Source organism: Nerophis ophidion, linkage group LG20 (genome assembly GCF_033978795.1).
Source record: "Nerophis ophidion isolate RoL-2023_Sa linkage group LG20, RoL_Noph_v1.0, whole genome shotgun sequence".
Taxonomy (NCBI): Eukaryota; Metazoa; Chordata; class Actinopteri; order Syngnathiformes; family Syngnathidae; genus Nerophis; species Nerophis ophidion.
The window spans coordinates 41,757,770-41,776,205 of record NC_084630.1 but is presented as its reverse complement, the minus strand read 5'-3'; the positions used below and the strand labels follow the sequence as shown (position 1 = coordinate 41,776,205).

The 18,436-nt window shown below is 40.0% G+C and overlaps 2 protein-coding genes and 1 long non-coding RNA gene across 3 annotated transcripts in view; 1 reads left to right on the top strand and 2 right to left on the bottom strand.

Annotated features, from left to right (window-relative positions):
• LOC133539134 (uncharacterized) overlaps positions 1-15,133 on the top strand; it is a 44,452-nt gene extending 29,319 nt beyond the window's left edge. Inside the window, exons 5-6 of the long non-coding RNA XR_009803194.1 lie at positions 5,211-5,341; positions 14,936-15,133. This is a non-coding gene — a long non-coding RNA (uncharacterized LOC133539134). The remainder of the gene's footprint in view (positions 1-5,210; positions 5,342-14,935) is intronic.
• Positions 1-18,436, bottom strand: part of LOC133539140 (uncharacterized) — a 377,041-nt gene that overhangs the window by 214,995 nt on the left and 143,610 nt on the right. The gene's annotated exons all lie outside the window — the stretch shown is intronic.
• Positions 1-18,436, bottom strand: part of fhip1aa (FHF complex subunit HOOK interacting protein 1Aa) — a 100,220-nt gene that overhangs the window by 44,121 nt on the left and 37,663 nt on the right. The window contains exon 3 of the mRNA XM_061881234.1: positions 15,658-15,882. Within this exon, the coding sequence (XP_061737218.1) occupies positions 15,658-15,762 (105 nt within the window). The 5' untranslated portion in view covers positions 15,763-15,882. The remainder of the gene's footprint in view (positions 1-15,657; positions 15,883-18,436) is intronic.

Here is an 18,436-nt window from a genome sequence, read left to right as displayed (position 1 = left end):
TTTCATCTCCGTAATATCGCTAAAATTCGCTCCATTCTGTCCACTAAAGACGCTGAGATCATTATCCATGCGTTTGTTACGTCTCGCCTCGATTACTGTAACGTATTATTTTGGGGTCTCCCCATGTCTAGCATTAAAAGATTACAGTTGGTACAAAATGCGGCTGCTAGACTTTTGACAAGAACAAGAAAGTTTGATCATATTACGCCTGTACTGTATATACCTTTATATACATATATACATACATATATACTTATACTGTATATACCTTTATATACATATATACATACATATATACCTGTACTGTATATACCTTTATATACATATATACATACATATATACCTATACTGTATATACCTTTATATACATATATACATACATATATACCTATACTGTATATACCTTTATATACATATATACATACATATATACCTGTACTGGCTCACCTGCACTGGCTTCCTGTGCACTTAAGATGTGACTTTAAGGTTTTACTACTTACGTATAAAATACTACACGGTCTAGCTCCATCCTATCTTGCCGATTGTATTGTACCATATGTCCCGGCAAGAAATCTGCGTTCAAAAGACTCCAGCTTATTAGTGATTCCTAAAGCCCAAAAAAAGTCTGCGGGCTATAGAGCGTTTTCCGTTCGGGCTCCAGTACTCTGGAATGCCCTCCCGGTAACAGTTCGAGATGCCACCTCAGTAGAAGCATTTAAGTCTCACCTTAAAACTCATCTGTATACTCTAGCCTTTAAATAGACTCCCTTTTTAGACCAGTTGATCTGCCGCTTCTTTTCTTTTTTCTCCTATGTCCCCCCCTCCCTTGTGGAGGGGATCCGGTCCGATGACCATGGATGAAGTACTGGCTGTCCAGAGTCAAGACCCAGGATGGACCGCTCGTCGGGACCCAGGATGGACCGCTCGCCTGTGTATCGGTTGGGGACATCTCTACGCTGCTGGTCCGCCTCCGCTTGAGATGGTCTCCTGTGGACGAGACTCTCGCTGCTGTCTTGGATCCGCTTTGAACTGAACTCTCACGGCTGTGTTGGAGCCACTATGGATTGAACTTTCACAGTATCATGTTAGACCCACTCCACATCCATTGCTTTCGGTCCCCTAGAGGGGGGTGGGGGGTTGCCCACTTCTGAGGTCCTCTCCAAGGTTTCTCATAGTCAGCATTGTCACTGGCGTCCCACTGGATGTGAATTCTCCCTGCCCACTGGGTGTGAGTTTTCCTTGCCCTTTTGTGGGTTCTTCCGAGGATGTTGTAGTCGTAATGATTTGTGCAGTCCTTTGAGACATTTGTGATTTGGGGCTATATAAATAAACATTGATTGATTGTTTGATTGAAATAGACAAATGCAACTTGAATTACAACATTATATTTTGTATCATACCAAACAGTGTCATTTCTCTTAATATCTCATTGACAAAATTATTCAACCCCTTGAAGATCATAACTCTTAAGAACAGAATTTCAATAAGGTCTTTTCAATCAGGTGTTGAAAACACCTGTAGATGTGATTAGAACCATAACGAGCAACAATTAAACTGATTGAAAAAGACTGTGACGCTCAGCTTCTTGTAGATGGTCAATTGTGTATTTGCAACATGGTGAAGTCCAGGGAGTGGTCAAAGAAGTCAAGAGAGGAGGTCATTTCTCTTCATAAGAAAGGATATGGACATAAGAAAGTAGCAAAGACATTACACATTCCAAGAGACACAGTTGGGAGCATAATTCGCAAGTTTAAAGCTAAAGGTACAGTGGAAACACTACCTGGGCGTGGTAGAAAGAGGATGCTGTGTGCGTACAGTGGTGAAAACCCCCCGGGTAACAGCTGAGGAACTACAACAGGACATTGCACAGGGGGGAACGCAGGTTTTGTCCCAGACAATAAGGCGCGCACTACGAGATGAAGGCCTCCATGCCAGAACCCCCACGCGCACCACTTCTGACTACCAGGCACAAGAAAATAGACTCCAGTATGTCGAAAATCACCTGGACAAACCCCAAAGGTTTTGGGAAACTGTTCTATGGAGTGATGAGACAAAAGTGGAACTCTTTGGGCCTATGAATCAACGTTATATCTGGAGGAGAAAAAAATGAAGCTTACAAAGAAAAGAACACCTTGCCTACTGTTAAGCATGGTTGGGGGTTCAATCATGCTCTGGGGCTGTTTTTCTGCCTCAGGTACCGGGAATCTCCAGCGCGTTCAAGGCATTTTGAATTCCTTTTCCTAGCAGGATATATTAGCTGCAAATGTCATGAAGTCAGTGAGGAAGCTGAGGCTTGGGAGACGTTGGACCTTCCAACAGGACAAGGATTCCCAAGCATACCTCCAAATCAACATCAGAGTGGTTCCAGAAGAAGGGCTGGAAGACTCTGGAGTGGCCTTCACAGTCACCAGACCTAAATCCCATAGAAAAGCTGTGGTGGGACTTTAAGAAGGCAGTTGCAGCACACAAGCCCAAGAATATGAATGAACTGGAGGCCTTTGCCCAAGAGGAATGGGCTAAAATACCTGTGGATGCTTGCAAGAAGCTTGTGTCCGCTTATGTATCACCTTTGAAGGATGTCAATACTGCCAAAGGGTGTTCTACTAAGTACTAAAGATGCATGGAACCAGGGGGTTGAATCATTTTGTCAATGAGATATTAAGAAAAATGTTCTTTTTTGGTATTTTTTAAAATACAGTGTTACAATTTAAGTTGCATTCGTCTATTTGACACATCTTTATTTGATATGACTATAAACTAAATACGGAATAAATGTCCAACTTGCTAAAACACCAAAATTGTGTGGGGGTTGAATCATTTTGATCACAAGTGTAGTTCCTTATTTCTGATGACCTCGTGTCCTTTTTGGCTTGTGTACTGCCAAGGTCTTGAAGTCTACCGGTGTAAAGGTGTTCATGTAAAGCAGGGGCGGCATAGCTCGGTTGGTAGAGCGGCCGTGCCAGTAACTTGAGGGTTGCAGGTTCAATTCCCGCTTCCGCCATCCTAGTCACTGCCGTTGTGTCCTTGGGCAAGACACTTTACCCACCTGCTCCCAGTGCCACCCACACTGCTTTAAATGTAACTTAGATATTGGGTTTCACTATGTAAAGCGCTTTGAGTCACTAGAGAAAAGCGCTATATAAATGTATTTCACTTCACTTCACGTCACCAACGCGGGCACCAGGTCGCCCGTAAGGACCAGATGAGTCGCCCGCTGGCCTGTTCTAAAAATAGCTCAAATAGCAGCACTTACCAGTGAGCTGCCTCTATTTTTTAAATTGTATTTATTTACTAGCAAGCTGGTCTCGCTTTGCTCGACATTTTTAATTCAAAGAGAGACAAAACTCAAATAGAACTTGAAAATCCAAGAAAATATTTTAAAGACTTGGTCTTCACTTGTTTAAATACATTCATTTATTTTTTTACTTTGCTTCTTTTAACTTTCAGAAAGACAATTTTAGAGAAAAAATACAACCTTAAAAATGATTTAAGGATGTTTAAACACATATACCTTTTTACCTTTTAAATTCCTTCCTCTTCTTTCCTGACAATTTAAATCAATGTTCAAGTATTTTTTTTATTTTTTAATGTAAAGAATAATAAATACATTTTAATTTAATTCTTCATTTTAGATTCTGAAGAATTTTTGTGATCTATTTCTTCAAACTTATTATGATTAAAATAAATAAAAAATGATTCCGGCAAATCTAGAAAATCTGTAGAAACAAATTTAAATCTTATTCCAAAGTCTTTTGAATTTCTTTAAAAAAAATTTGTTCTGGAAAATCTAGAAAAAATAATGATTAGTCTTTGTTAGAAATATAGCTTGGTCCAATTTGTTATATATTCTAACAAAGTGCAGATTGGATTTTAACCTATTTAAAACATGTCATCAAAATTCAAAAATTAATCTTAATCAGGAAAAATTACTAATGATGTTCCATAAACATCCAGAACGCGGCAGCAGGACTTTAAACAGGGGCCAGGAAACACCAGCATAGAACCCCAATTCTTCAGAGTTTGCACTGGCTCCCTGTTCATTTTAGAATTGATTTTAAAACCTTGCTGTTTGTTTTTAAATCTTTACATGGACTGGCACCTCAATATATCTCGGACCTCATCCAAATTTACATTCCTGCGCGCGCTCTGAGGTCCGAGAGCCAGTTCCAGCTCGTGGTGCCCAAGACCAGACTTAAGACCAGGGGAGACAGGACCTAAGCTCTGGAACACTCTGCCCCTCCATGTTAGAACTGCTTCCACAGTGGACTCTTTTAAGTCTCGTCTTGAGACCCACTTTTATTCTTTGGCTTTTAACACTACGTGAGTTGTGTGTCCTCTGTGTTTTTTATACACTTTGATTTCTATTTTACTGTTTTAATTGATTTTACCCTTTAAAATAGTTTTTAATCATATTTGTTTTTATATTGTTTTTATATTTATTTATTTTTTGTTTTTATTCAGTCATTGGTGGAGCATAATATATATATATATATATCTTTTTTTTTTTTCAATTGTTTTTAACATGGCTGTGCAGCACTTTGGAAACGTTATTGTTGTTTAAATGTGCTATATAAATAAAGTGGTTTGGATTGCATAAATTCTTTTTTAAATTTTTTCAAAAAGATTCGAATCAGCTACTTTTTCTCTCCTTTTTCTCAGTTGAATTTAGAATTTTAAAAAGTCGAAATTGAAGATAAACTATGTTTCAAAATGTAATTTTCGTTTTTTTTCCTGTTTTCTCCTCTTTTAAACCGTTCAATTAAGTGTTTTTTTCATCATTTATTCTCTACAAAAAAACTTTCCGTAAAAGGAAGAAAAATGTACGACGGAATGACAGACAGAAATACCCATTTTTATATATATATATATATATATATATTTATTAAAGGTTAATTGAGCAAATTGGCTATGTCTGGCAATTTATTGAAGTGTGTATCAAACTGGTAGTCCTTGGCATTAATCAGTACCCAAGAAGTAGTTCTTGCTTTCAATTGATTTATTAAGTATGGAAATAGATTTTGGTAGCAGAATATTGGTATGGGGACAACCCTGGTCCAGTCTGCAGAAGATGAGTTGCACGCTGCATCTTATCTGCTGCCCTGCAGGCCTCACTGAGCTCTTTCCTTGTTTGCCCGGACTTCCTGAACGACTGGCGGGTTATTTGCCAAGTCGACCTTCATAAATCTGTGGCTGTTATCTGTGTGTCCTAGGTCACATGGTCTTCAAGGGCGTGCCGGGACTCTAACATCGGACATAAGAGGAACATGAAGTCAGGACAACCAAGCGGGTGTGACCGACAAGGCAGTTCTTGTTGTGAAATCTACCTAGCGACACATGAGTGGTACGTGTTTGATCTCCATGATACATTCCTGCACGTTCTCTTCTTCCACTTTTCAAGCAGAAATACAACATTCTTATCGGATTCTCTACATTGTTTCCACACAGATACTAATCCAATCCACTTTTATTGTAGAGCACATTTAAACAACAGAAATGTTTCCAAAGTGCTGCTGCACAACAATATTAAAAATATTCAAATATTATCCGTAGCTCCACCGATGACTGAATGAAAACAAAAAATAAATATAAAAACAATATAAAAATGATTTAAAGGGTAAAACCAATCAAAACAATACAAATAAACATTTTAAAAGACAGACGACCACACAATTGAGAACCAAGAATGGTTGAATAGAACAGACAAAACCTTGTAATGTCTGCTCGCGGTAAAACAAAAATCCTAATCTGCGGTTTGACTCCCTCGAATGGCCTTGACGCTGCAACAACAGGAGCAGGCTCGTCTGAAAACATCCCCCAAAGATTCCTCAATGATGAAGTGAAGTGAATTATATTTATGTAGCGCTTTTTCTCTAGTGCAGGGGTCGGGAACCTTTTTGCCTGAGAGAGCCAAGAAGCCAAATATTTTAAAATGTATTTACGTAAGAGCCATATAATATATTTTTAACACTGAACACAACTAAAGGTGTGCATTTTTAATTAAAACCAACATTTGTAAAGTATAATAGGTCTCTTATTCTTTGTAATAACATTGTTATTCTGAAGCTAACTTAGGAGGGGGCGTGGCCTGCGGGTCTGCAGCGAAGCGGGGTGTTGCCAGGACCGTCCTCGAAATTAGCGACAGGTGTGTAAATGGCCCACCTGGGCCTTGTTGAAGAACCCCCAAGAGGGCTGGCCCAACACTAACCAATAATAAATAAATTATTTCTTACCCTTAAGGCAACTTCTTGAACAGGTGCGCTACAAAAGGGATGGATGGATTCAAATGCATGAGCATTTTTATATTTTTTAACTTTATTTTTAACACTGTGATTACAAGTGGAATTATTCATTACTCTGATTTATCCGAGAGCCAGATGCAGTCATCAAAAGAGCCACATCTGGCTCGCGAGCCATAGGTTCCTTACCCACTGCTCTAGTGACTCTAAGCGCTTTACATAGTGAAACCCGATATCTAATTTTTACATTCAAACCAGTGTGGGTGGCACTGGGAGCAGGTGGGTAAAGTGTCTTGCCCAAGGACACAAGGACTAAAATGGAGGAAGCGGGGATCGAACCTGCAACCCTCGAGTCGCTGGCACGGCCGCTCTACCGACCGAGCTATACCGCCCCGTCCCCAATGATGGATGCTTTTGACTTTGGGGCGGCATAGCTCGGTGGGTAGAGTGGCCGTGCCAGCGACTTGAGGGTTGCAGGTTCGATTGCCGCTTGTGCCATCCTAGTCACTGCTGTTGTGTCCTTGGGCAAGACACTTTACCCACCTGCTCCCAGTGCCACCCACACTGCTTTAAATGTAACTTAGATATTGGGTGTCACTATGTAAAGCGCTTTGAGTCACTAGAGAAAAGCGCTATATAAATATAATTCACTTCACTTCACTTCCCTCCCTCCTCAACGACACCTGGAAGCGAACTTTTGCTTGCATGCAGAAGGGCCCCAGGCCTTCGGACACTACATCAACAGACCCAAGACAATGGGCATATACACACACACACACACACACACACACACACACCTTCAGCACCGCTTGATTCCCCTTCGGGGTGACGGACGGCTGGCAGCGCTTCATAGCAGCAGTCAACCTTCCTGGGCCCCAAACCCCCCCCCCCTGTTGCGAGTTGTCTTGATTATAAGTAACATATTTATGTGTGCATGGCATGGAGGTTGTTTCCCACTCCAGACTAGGAGCCCAGTCAAAATTGTATTTTTTACTCATATTCTTCCCCGGCTTTTTACATTTTTCCCTTCTTTTACGGGGCACCTGGTGACAACCCATCAGCGTTCCTGTTTTGTAACCTTGTACACTGTTTCTTTGTCTCATTTGTGCTGAAATACAATGAAGTCTTAGCCTAACTCACGTAGTGTTAAAAGCCAAAGAATACAATTGGGTCTTAAGACAGTCCACCTGGAAGCAGTTCTAACATGGAGGGGCAGAGTGTTCCAGGGCTTAGGTCCTGTCTCCCCTGGTTTTAAGTCTGGTCTTGGGCACCATGGGCTGGAGCTGGCTCTCGGAACTTAGAGCGCACGCAGGAGTGATAATTTGGATGAGGTCCGAGATATGAGGTGCCAGTCCATGCAAAGCTTTAAAAGTAAACCGTAAGGTTTTAAAATCAATTCTAAAATGATCAGGGAGCCAGTGCAAAGTCTCAAGAATTGGGATTATATGCTGGTGTTTCCTGGCCCTGTTAAAAGTCCTGCTGCCGCGTTCTGGACTAACTGCAACCGGGAGAGAGCTTTTTGGCTATTTTTTTTACATTGTTTCCACACTGGACTCTCACACTATTATGTTGGATCCACTATGGACTGGACTCTCACACTATTATGTTAGATCCACTATGGACTGGACTCTCACACTATTATGTTAAATCCACTATGGACTGGACTCTCACACTATTATGTTAGATCCACTATGGACTGGACTCAAACTATTATGTTGGATCCACTATGGACTGGACTCTCACTGTTATGTTAGATCCACTATGGACTGGACTCTCACACTATTATGTTAGATCCACTATGGACTGGACTCTCACTATTATGTTGGATCCACTATGGACTGGACTCTCACACTATTTTGTTGGATCCACTATGGACTGGACTCTCACCATTATGTTAGATCCACTATGGACTGGACTCTCACTATTATGTTAGATCCACTATGGACTGGACTCTCACACTATTATGTTAGATCCACTATGGACTGGACCCTCACACTATTATGTTAGATCCACTATGGACTGGACTCTCACTATTATGTTAAATCCACTATGGACTGGACTCTCACACTATTATGTTAGATCCACTATGGACTGGACTCTCACTATTATGTTAGATCCACTATGGACTGGACTCTCACACTATTATGTTAGATCCACTATGGACTGGACCCTCACACTATTATGTTAGATCCACTATGGACTGGACTCACACTATTATGTTAGATCCACTATGGACTGGACTCACACTATTATGTTAGATCCACTATGGACTGGACTCTCACACTATTATGTTAGATCCACTATGGACTGGACTCTCTCACTATTATGTTAGATCCACTATGGACTGGACCCTCACACTATTATGTTAGATCCACTATGGACTGGACTCTCACCATTATGTTAGATCCACTATGGACTGGACTCTCACACTATTATGTTAGATCCACTATGGACTGGACCCTCACACTATTATGTTAGATCCACTATGGACTGGACTCTCACTATTATGTTGGATCCACTATGGACTGGACTCTCACACTATTTTGTTGGATCCACTATGGACTGGACTCTCACCATTATGTTAGATCCACTATGGACTGGACTCTCACTATTATGTTAGATCCACTATGGACTGGACTCTCACACTATTATGTTAGATCCACTATGGACTGGACCCTCACACTATTATGTTAGATCCACTATGGACTGGACTCTCACTATTATGTTAAATCCACTATGGACTGGACTCTCACACTATTATGTTAGATCCACTATGGACTGGACTCTCACTATTATGTTAGATCCACTATGGACTGGACTCTCACACTATTATGTTTGATCCACTATGGACTGGACCCTCACACTATTATGTTAGATCCACTATGGACTGGACTCTCACACTATTATGTTAGATCCACTATGGACTGGACTCTCACTATTATGTTAGATCCACTATGGACTGGACTCTCACACTATTATGTTAGATCCACTATGGACTGGACTCTCACACTATTATGTTAGATCCACTATGGACTGGACTCTCACACTATTTTGTTGGATCCACTATGGACTGGACTCTCACACTATTATGTTAGATCCACTATGGACTGGACTCTCACTATTATGTTAAATCCACTATGGACTGGACTCTCACACTATTATGTTAGATCCACTATGGACTGGACTCTCACTATTATGTTAGATCCACTATGGACTGGACTCTCTCACTATTATGTTGGATCCACTATGGACTGGACTCTCACTATTATGTTAGATCCACTATGGACTGGACTCTCACTATTTTGTTGGATCCACTATGGACTGGACTCTCACACTATTATGTTAGATCCACTATGGACTGGACCCTCACACTATTATGTTAGATCCACTATGGACTGGACTCTCACTATTACAAACCCCGTTTCCATATGAGTTGGGAAAGTGTGTTAGATGTAAATATAAACAGAATACAATGATTTGCAAATCCTTTTCAAGCCATATTCAGTTGAATATGCTACAAAGACAAATATTGCAAATAATCATTAACTTTAGAATTTGATGCCAGCAACACGTGACAAAGAAGTTGGGAAAGGTGGCAATAAATACTGATAAAGTAGAGGAATGCTCATCAAACACTTATTTGGAACATCCCACAGGTGTGCAGGCTAATTGGGAACAGGTGGGTGCCATGATTGGCTATAAAAACAGCTTCCCAAAAATCTTTCACCAGAAAGGATGGGCCGAGGTACACCCCTTTGTCCACAACTGTGTGAGCAAATAGTCAAACAGTTTAAGAACAACCTTTCTCAAAGTGACATTGCAAGAAATGTAGGGATTTCAACATCTACGCTCCATGATATCATCAAAAGGTTCAGAGAATCTGGAGAAATCACTCCACGTAAGCGGCATGGCCGGAAACCAACATTGAATGACCGTGACCTTCCATCCCTCAGACGGCACTGTATCAAAAACCGACATCAATCTCTAAAGGATATCACCACATGGGCTCAGGAACACTTCATAAAACCACTGTCACTAAATACAGGTGGTCGCTAGATCTGTAAGTGCAAGTTAAAGCTCTACTATGCAAAGCGAAAGACATTTATCAACAACATCCGGAAACGCCGCCGGCTTCTCTGGGCCCGAGTTCATCTAAGATGGACTGATGCAAAGTAGAAAAGTGTTCTGTGGTCTGACGAGTCCACATTTCAAATTGTTTTTGGAAACTGTGGACATTTGTGTCCTCGGGAACAAAGAGGAAAAGAACCATCCGGATTGTTATAGGCGCTAAGTGTAAAAGCCAGCATGTGTGATGGTATGGGGGTGCATTAGTGCCCAAGGCATGGGTAACTTACACATCTGTGAAGGCACCATTAATGCTGAATGGTCCATACAGGTTTTGGAACAACATATGCTGCCATGGACGCCCCTGCTTATTTCAGCAAGACAATCCCACACTACGTGTTACAACAGCGTGGCTTCAGAGTAAAAGAGTGCGGGTACTAGACTAGCCTGCCTGTACTCCAGACCTGTCTCCCATTGAACATTTTGAAGCCTAAAATACGACAACAGAGACTTTAGACTGTTGAAGGACTGAAGCTCTACATAAAACAAGAATGGGAAAGAATTCCACTTTCAAAGCTTCAACAATTAGTTTCCTCAGTTCCCAAACGTTTATTGAGTGTTGTTAAAAGAAAAGGTGATGTAACACAGTGGTGAACATGCCCTTTCCCAACTACTTTGGCACGTGTTGCCGCCATGAAATTCTAAGTTAATGAGTTTGTCAGTTTGAACATCAAATATGTTGTCTTTGTAGCATATTCAACTGAATATGGCTTGAAAATGATTTGCAAATCATTGTATTCTGTTTATATTTACATCTAACACAATTTCCCAACTCAAATGGAAACGGGGTTTGTAGAAGCCGACACTCTCCACCCGAACAGTGAGTGGGTGTGGTGGTCCCACTGTCCCCGGGGGAAGGGGAGACCCTGCCAAGATTCCCCTGGCAAGATGGCCGCCAGAACACGTTCTGTCACCGTGGCAACAAATATTTTGCCTCAATGACGGAGGAGTGAGACTTCACCCTCCCTCACCATCACTCACATTCTTAGTGAGACTTCACCATCACTCACATTCTTGCTTTCTGGCAGCCATATGACAGAAACACCACTAGGCTGCTTCCTCCAGGACTAGAAGAGTCATTTCAATTGTTAGCATGCTAATATTAGCATGCCAGCTTTTTTTTACTAAAATTACATGCTAACATTACGTGCTAATTTTTCTTTAGTCCTTTAATGCATTTGAACGTTAGCATCCTACCATTTTAAACACATTTTTCACATGCACACCTTAAAGTAACTTATTTTGGTACTTGAGGCATGTTACGGTTAGCATTTTAGCATGCTAACATTAGCATGCTAACTTATCAGCAGCCCGCGGTAAAATTGTTTTCATCGTTTTATTAGCATATTTGCTGGTATAGACCTCAGCGTCAAATATTTTGTGACTTCATGAATGTTGAATGTTAGCATGCTAGCTTTTTTTTTTTTTTAAAGCTAATTCCTTAAGTCTGCACTCTAGTCATATTTCGGTACTTGATGCAAGGTAACGATAGCATCCTACCATTTTAAACACATTTTTCACATGCACACCTTAAAGTAATACATTCTGGTACTTGATGGATGTTACAGTTAGCATTTTAGCGTGCTAACATTAGCGTTCTAATTTTCCAACAGCCCACGGCACAATCGTTATTGTTATATTAGCATACTAATAGCTAATTTTGCTGGTATACACCTCAGCGTCAAATATTTTGTGACTTCATGAATGTTGAATGTTAGCATGCTAGCTTTTTTTTTTTTTAAAGCTAATTCATCAAGTCTGCACCCCAGTCATATTTCGGTACTTGATGCATGGTAACATTAGCATCCTACCATTTTAAACACATTTTTCACATACACACCTTAGAATAATATATTTTGGTACTTGAGGCATGTTACGGTTAGCATTTTAGCATGCTAACATCACGTGCTAAATTTTCAACAGCCTGCAGGACAATCGTTATCATTATTATATTAGCATGATATTTTTTTTTCTATTTTTGCTGGTGTACACCTCAGCGTAAAATATTTTGTGACTTCATGAATGTTACATGTTAGCATGCTAGCTTTTTTTTTAAGCTAATTCATTAAGTCTGCACCTCAGTCATATTTCGGTACTTGATGCATGGTAACGTTAGCATCCTACCATTTTAAACATTTTTCACGTGCAAACCTTTTTAAAGTAATATATTTTGGTACTTGAGGCATGTCCCAGTTAGCATTTTAGCATGCTAACATTAGCGTGCTAATTTTTCAACAGCCCACGGCACAATTGTTATTGTTATATTAGCATACTAATAGCTAATTTTGCTGGTATACACCTCAGCGTCAAATATTTTGTGACTTCATGAAGGTTACATGTTAGCATGCTAGCTTTTTTTTCCCAAGCAAATCAAATAAGTCTGCACCTCAGTCATATTTCAGTACTTGATGCATGGTAACGTTAGAATCCTACCATTTTAAACACATTTTTCACATACACACCTTAAAATAATATATTTTGGTACTTGAGGCATGTTACGGTTAGCATTTTAGCATGCTAAAATTACTTGCTATATTTTCAACAGCCCGCAGCACAATCGTTATCATTATTATATTAGCATAATAGTTTTTTTTCTATTTTTGCTGGTGTACACCTTAGCGTAAAATATTTTGTGACTTCATGAATGTTACATTTAGCATGCTAGCTTTTTTTTTAAAGCTAATTCATTAAGTCTGCACCTCAGTCATATTTCGGTACTTGATGCATGGTAACGTTAGCATCCTACCATTTAAACACATTTTTCACATGCACACCTTAAAGTAATACATTTTGGTACTTGATGGATGTTACATTTAGCATTTTAGCGTGCTAACATTAGCGTACTAATTTTTCAACAGCCCAGGGCACAATCGTTATTGTTATATTAGCATACTAATAGGTAATTTTGCTGGTATACACCTCAGCGTCAAATATTTTGTGACTTCATGAATGTTACATGTTAGCATGCTAGCTTTTTTTTCCCAAGCAAATCAAATAAGTCTGCACCTCAGTCATATTTCAGTACTTGATGCATGGTAACGTCGGCATCCTACCATTTTAAACACATTTTTCACATGCACACCTTAAAGTAATACATTTTGGTACTTGAGGCATGTTACATTTAGCATTTTAGCATGCTAATATTAGCGTACACATTTTTCAACAGCCCACGGCACAATTGTTATTGTTATATTAGCATACAAATAGCTAATTTTGCTGATATACACCTCAGAGTCGAATGTTACATGTTAGCATCCTACCATTTTAAAACACGTTTTTCACATACACACCTTAAAATAATATATTTTGGTACTTGAGGCATGTTACGGTTAGCATTTTAGCATGCTAACATTACGTGCTAAATTTTCAACAGCCCGCAGGACAATCGTTATCATTATTATATTAGCATAATAGTTTTTTTTCTATTTTTGCTGGTGTACACCTCAGCGTAAAATATTTTGTGACTTCATGAATGTTACATGTTAGCATGCTAGCTTTTTTTTAAAGCTAATTCATTAAGTCTGCACCTCAGTCATATTTCGGTACTTGATGCATGGTAACGTTAGCATCCAACCATTTTAAACATTTTTCACGTGCAAACCTTTTTAAAGTAATATATTTTTGTACTTGAGGCATGTTACAGTTAGCATTTTAGCTTGCTAACATTAGCGTGCTAATTTTTCAACAGCCCACGGCACAATTGTTATTGTTAGCATACTAATAGCTAATTTTGCTAGTATACACCTCAGCGCCAAATGTTTTGTGACTTCATGAATGTTACGTGTTAGCACGCTAGCTTTTTTTCCCCCAAGCTAATTCATACGTGATGCATGGTAACGAAAGCATCCTACCATTTTAAACACATTTTTCAAATGCACATGTTAAAGTAATATATTTTGGTACTTGAGGCATGTTACGGTTAGCATTTTAGCATGCTAACATTAGCGTACTAATTTTTCAACAGCAAGCGGCACAATCGTTATTATTATATTAGCATACTAATAGCTAATTTTGCTGGTATACACCTCAGCGTCAAATGTTTTGTGACTTCATGAATGATACATGTTAGCATGCTAGCTTTTTTTTTTAAAGCTAATTCATTAAGGACCTACTAAAACCCACTACTACCGACCACGTAGTCTGATAGTTTATATATCAATGATGAAATATTAACATTGCAACACATGCCAATACGGCCGCTTTAGTTTACTAAATTACAATTTTAAATTTCTCGCGGAGTTTCTTGTGGAAAACGTCGCGTAATGATGACGTGTATGATGACGCATGTTTGTGATGTCACCGGTTGTAGCGGACATATTAGCCCAGCACCACACACGGCTAAAAGTCGTCTCTTTTCATCGCATAATTACACAGTAATTTGGACATCTGTGTTGCTGAATCTTTTGCAATTTGTTCAATTAATAATGGAGACTATAAAGAATAATACTGTTGGTGGAAAGCGGTGGATTGCAGCTGCTTTTAGCACCGAAACACAGCCGGTGTTTTTGTGTTTGTTGTGAAGCTTTAACACAGAACGGTCAAGTGAACTTGTTTCTCTACCACATGTCAACCAGCAAGTTTTTGGATGGGAACATTGTGATATTAAGTCGGCTCCTACCGGAGACTTCAGTGGATTATGAGACCTCATCCTGCAGCTCAAAAAGGCAGCTATGATCTTGGCTCCTCGGCTTCTCTCAGAGACACTGGCGTTCACCGCAGTCATTCGACTTTCAGGTGTGACTTTACAATCTCACTAAAACACTATTATAACAATAAGCAGATAATGGATCTTCCAGAATGATCCTAGTAAATGTGTCTAATTACATCTGAAACGCTCACACTGCCGCCGCCCGGAGCCATCGCCTTTTCTTTTTTTTTTTTTTTTTTTAGTGCCTCACTCTAACTTTCCTCATCCACGAATCTTTCATCCTCGCTCAAATGAATAGGGAAATCGTGGCTTTCTCGGTCCGAATAGCTCTCGCTGCTGGTGGCCATGATTGTAAACAATGTTCAGATGTGAGGAGCTCCACAACCCGTGACGTCACGCGCACATGGTCTGCTACTTCCGGTACAGGCAAGGCTTTTTTATTAGCGACCAAAAGTTGCGAACTTTATCGTCGATGTTCTCTACTAAATCCTTTCAGCAAAAATATGGCAATATCGCGAAATGATCAAGTATGACACATAGAATGGAGCTGCTATCCCCGTTTAAATAAGAACATCTCATTTCAGTAGGCCTTTAAGGAGGTGTTATTGCAGACTTAACCAGTAGGGGGAGGCAGTGAGTGATGTTTACCTGAGCCCAGTGGTTCTTGAAGACAATCATGCAGGTCTCGGGGTCTACACCCTGCAGCACCAGAGACTGCCCATCTTGGTTTCCGTTGGCAACCATGGAAGCCATGGCGGCGGGCGGGCTCTCATGAGGCTTTCACCGTGTCACAAGCGGGGCGGCAGGGCGTCCATGACTGCTGAGTGGGTGCGGGCGGGCGTAACCACGGGAGACAGACCAGCCACACCGGACCTGTGGGGGGCACACACCGGTTCAGAGGAGGTCTGAGAAGGAAAAAAGCCACATCTCCAGAAACATTGTGCTTAGTCGACCCCTCCCTGCTGCAGCTATGTCAGGCATGCAGGGACAACAGCCAGCCAGGTCACATGACTCAGAGCGCTGTCAAATAGTTGTGAGTGGAGCTGGATCGCACTACGCCCGACTTTTACTCAACTTTTTGGAAATTGGCAAGGTGTCTATATTTGGACTCTTGTTGTGGTTGGACGAGTGGGCTGAAGCAGGACTTTTGCTTTGCTGTGACAACACTAAGAACCTTCTGGAGCTTTCCGAGGCAACATGACATAAGAACTCACTAATAGACCACTCAGTACTCCACACTAATAAACTACAAACCCCGTTTCCATATGAGTTGGAAAATTGTGTTAGATGTAAATATAAACAGAATACAATGATTTGCACAAAAATTTCAAGCCGTATTCAGTTGAATATGCTACAAAGACAACATATTTGATGTTCAAACTGATAAACACTTTTTTTTAATTTGCAAATAATAATTGACTTAAAATTTCATGGCTGCAACACTTGCCAAAGTAGTTGGGAAAGGGCATGTTCACCACTGTGTTACATCACCTTTTCTTTTAACAACACTCAATAAACGTTTGGGAACTGAGGAAACTAATTGTTGAAGCTTTGAAAGTGGAATTCTTTCCCATTCTTGTTTTATGTAGAGCTTCTGTCCTTCAACAGTCCGGGGTCTCCGCTGTCGTATTTTACGCTTCATTATGCGCTACACATTTTCATTGGGAGGCAGGTCTGGACTGCAGGCGGGCCAGGAAAGTACTCGCATTTTTTTACGACGAAGCCACGCTGTTGTAACACATGGCTTGGCATGGTCTTGCTGAAATAAGCAGGGGCGTCCATGAAAAAGACGGCGCTTAGATGGCAGCATTTGTTGTTCCAAAACCTGTATGGACCTTTCAGCATTAATGGTGCCTTCACAGATGTGTAAGTTACCCATGCCTTGGGCACTAATACACCCCCATACCATCACACATGTGTAAGTTAGTCATGTCTTGTTCACTAATACACCCCCATACCATCACACATGTGTAAGTTACCCATGTCTTGGGCACTAATACACCCCCATACCATCACACATGCTGGCCTTTTAACTTTGCGTCGATAACAGTCTGGATGGTTCGCTTCCCCTTTGGTCTGGATGACACGATGTCGAATATTTCCAAAAACAATTTGAAATGTGGACTCGTCAGACCACAGAACACTTTTCCACTTTGCATCAGTCCATCTTAGATGATCTCGGGCCCAGAGAAGGCGGCGGCGCTTCTGGATGTTGTTGATAAATGGCTTTGCCTTTGCATAGTAGAGCTTTAACTTGCACTTACAGATGTAGCGACCAACTGTATTTAGTGGTTTTCTGAAGTGTTCCTGAGCCCATGTGGTGATATCCTTTAGAGATTGATGTTGGTTTTTGATGCAGTGCCGTCTGAGGGATGGAAGGTCACGGTCATTCAATGTTGGTTTCCGGCCATGCCGCTTACGTGGAGTGATTTCTCCAGATTCTCTGAACCTTTTGATGATATTATGGAGCGTAGATGTTGAAATCCCTAAATTTCTTACAATGTCACTTTGAGAAAGGTTGTTCTTAAACTGTTTGACTATTTCCTCACGCAGTTGTGGACAAAGGGGTGTACCTCGCCCCATCCTTTCTTGTGAGAGACTGAGCATTTTTTTTGGGAAGCTGTTTTTATACCCAATCATGGCACCCACCTGTTCCCAATTAGCCTGCACACCTGTGGGATGTTCCACATAAGTGTTTGATGAGCATTCCTCAACTTTATCAGTATTTATTGCCACATTTCCCAACTTCTTTGTCACGTGTTGCTGGCATCAAATTCTAAAGGTAATGATTATTTGCAGAAAAAAAAGTGTTTGAGTTTGAACATCAAATATGTTGTCTTTGTAGCATATTCAACTGAATATGAAAATGATTTGCAAATCATTTTATTCTGTTTATATTTACATCTAAGACCGTTTCCCAACTCATATGGAAACGGGGTTTGTATAAATACATTCTATTATACAGCAATATTCACATGTGAATAATATAAAGTCTATTTTTTTAGCATTATTCACATGTGAATAATATAAATACAGTCTATTATACAGCATTATTCACATGTAAATAACATAAATACAGTCTATTATGCAGCATTATTCACATGTGAATAACATAAATACAGCCTATTGTACAGCATTATTCACATGTCAATAATATAAATACAGTATTATGCACCATTATTCACATGTGAATAACATAAATACAGTCTATTACACAGCATTCACATGTGAATAATAAAAATACATTCTATTATACAGCATTATTCACATGTGAATATAAATACAGTCTATTATACAGCATTATTCACATGTGAATAACATAAATACGGTATTATGCAGCATTATTCACATGTAAATAACATAAATACAGTCTATTATCCAGCATTCACATTTGAATAATAAAAATACTTTCTATTATACAGCATTA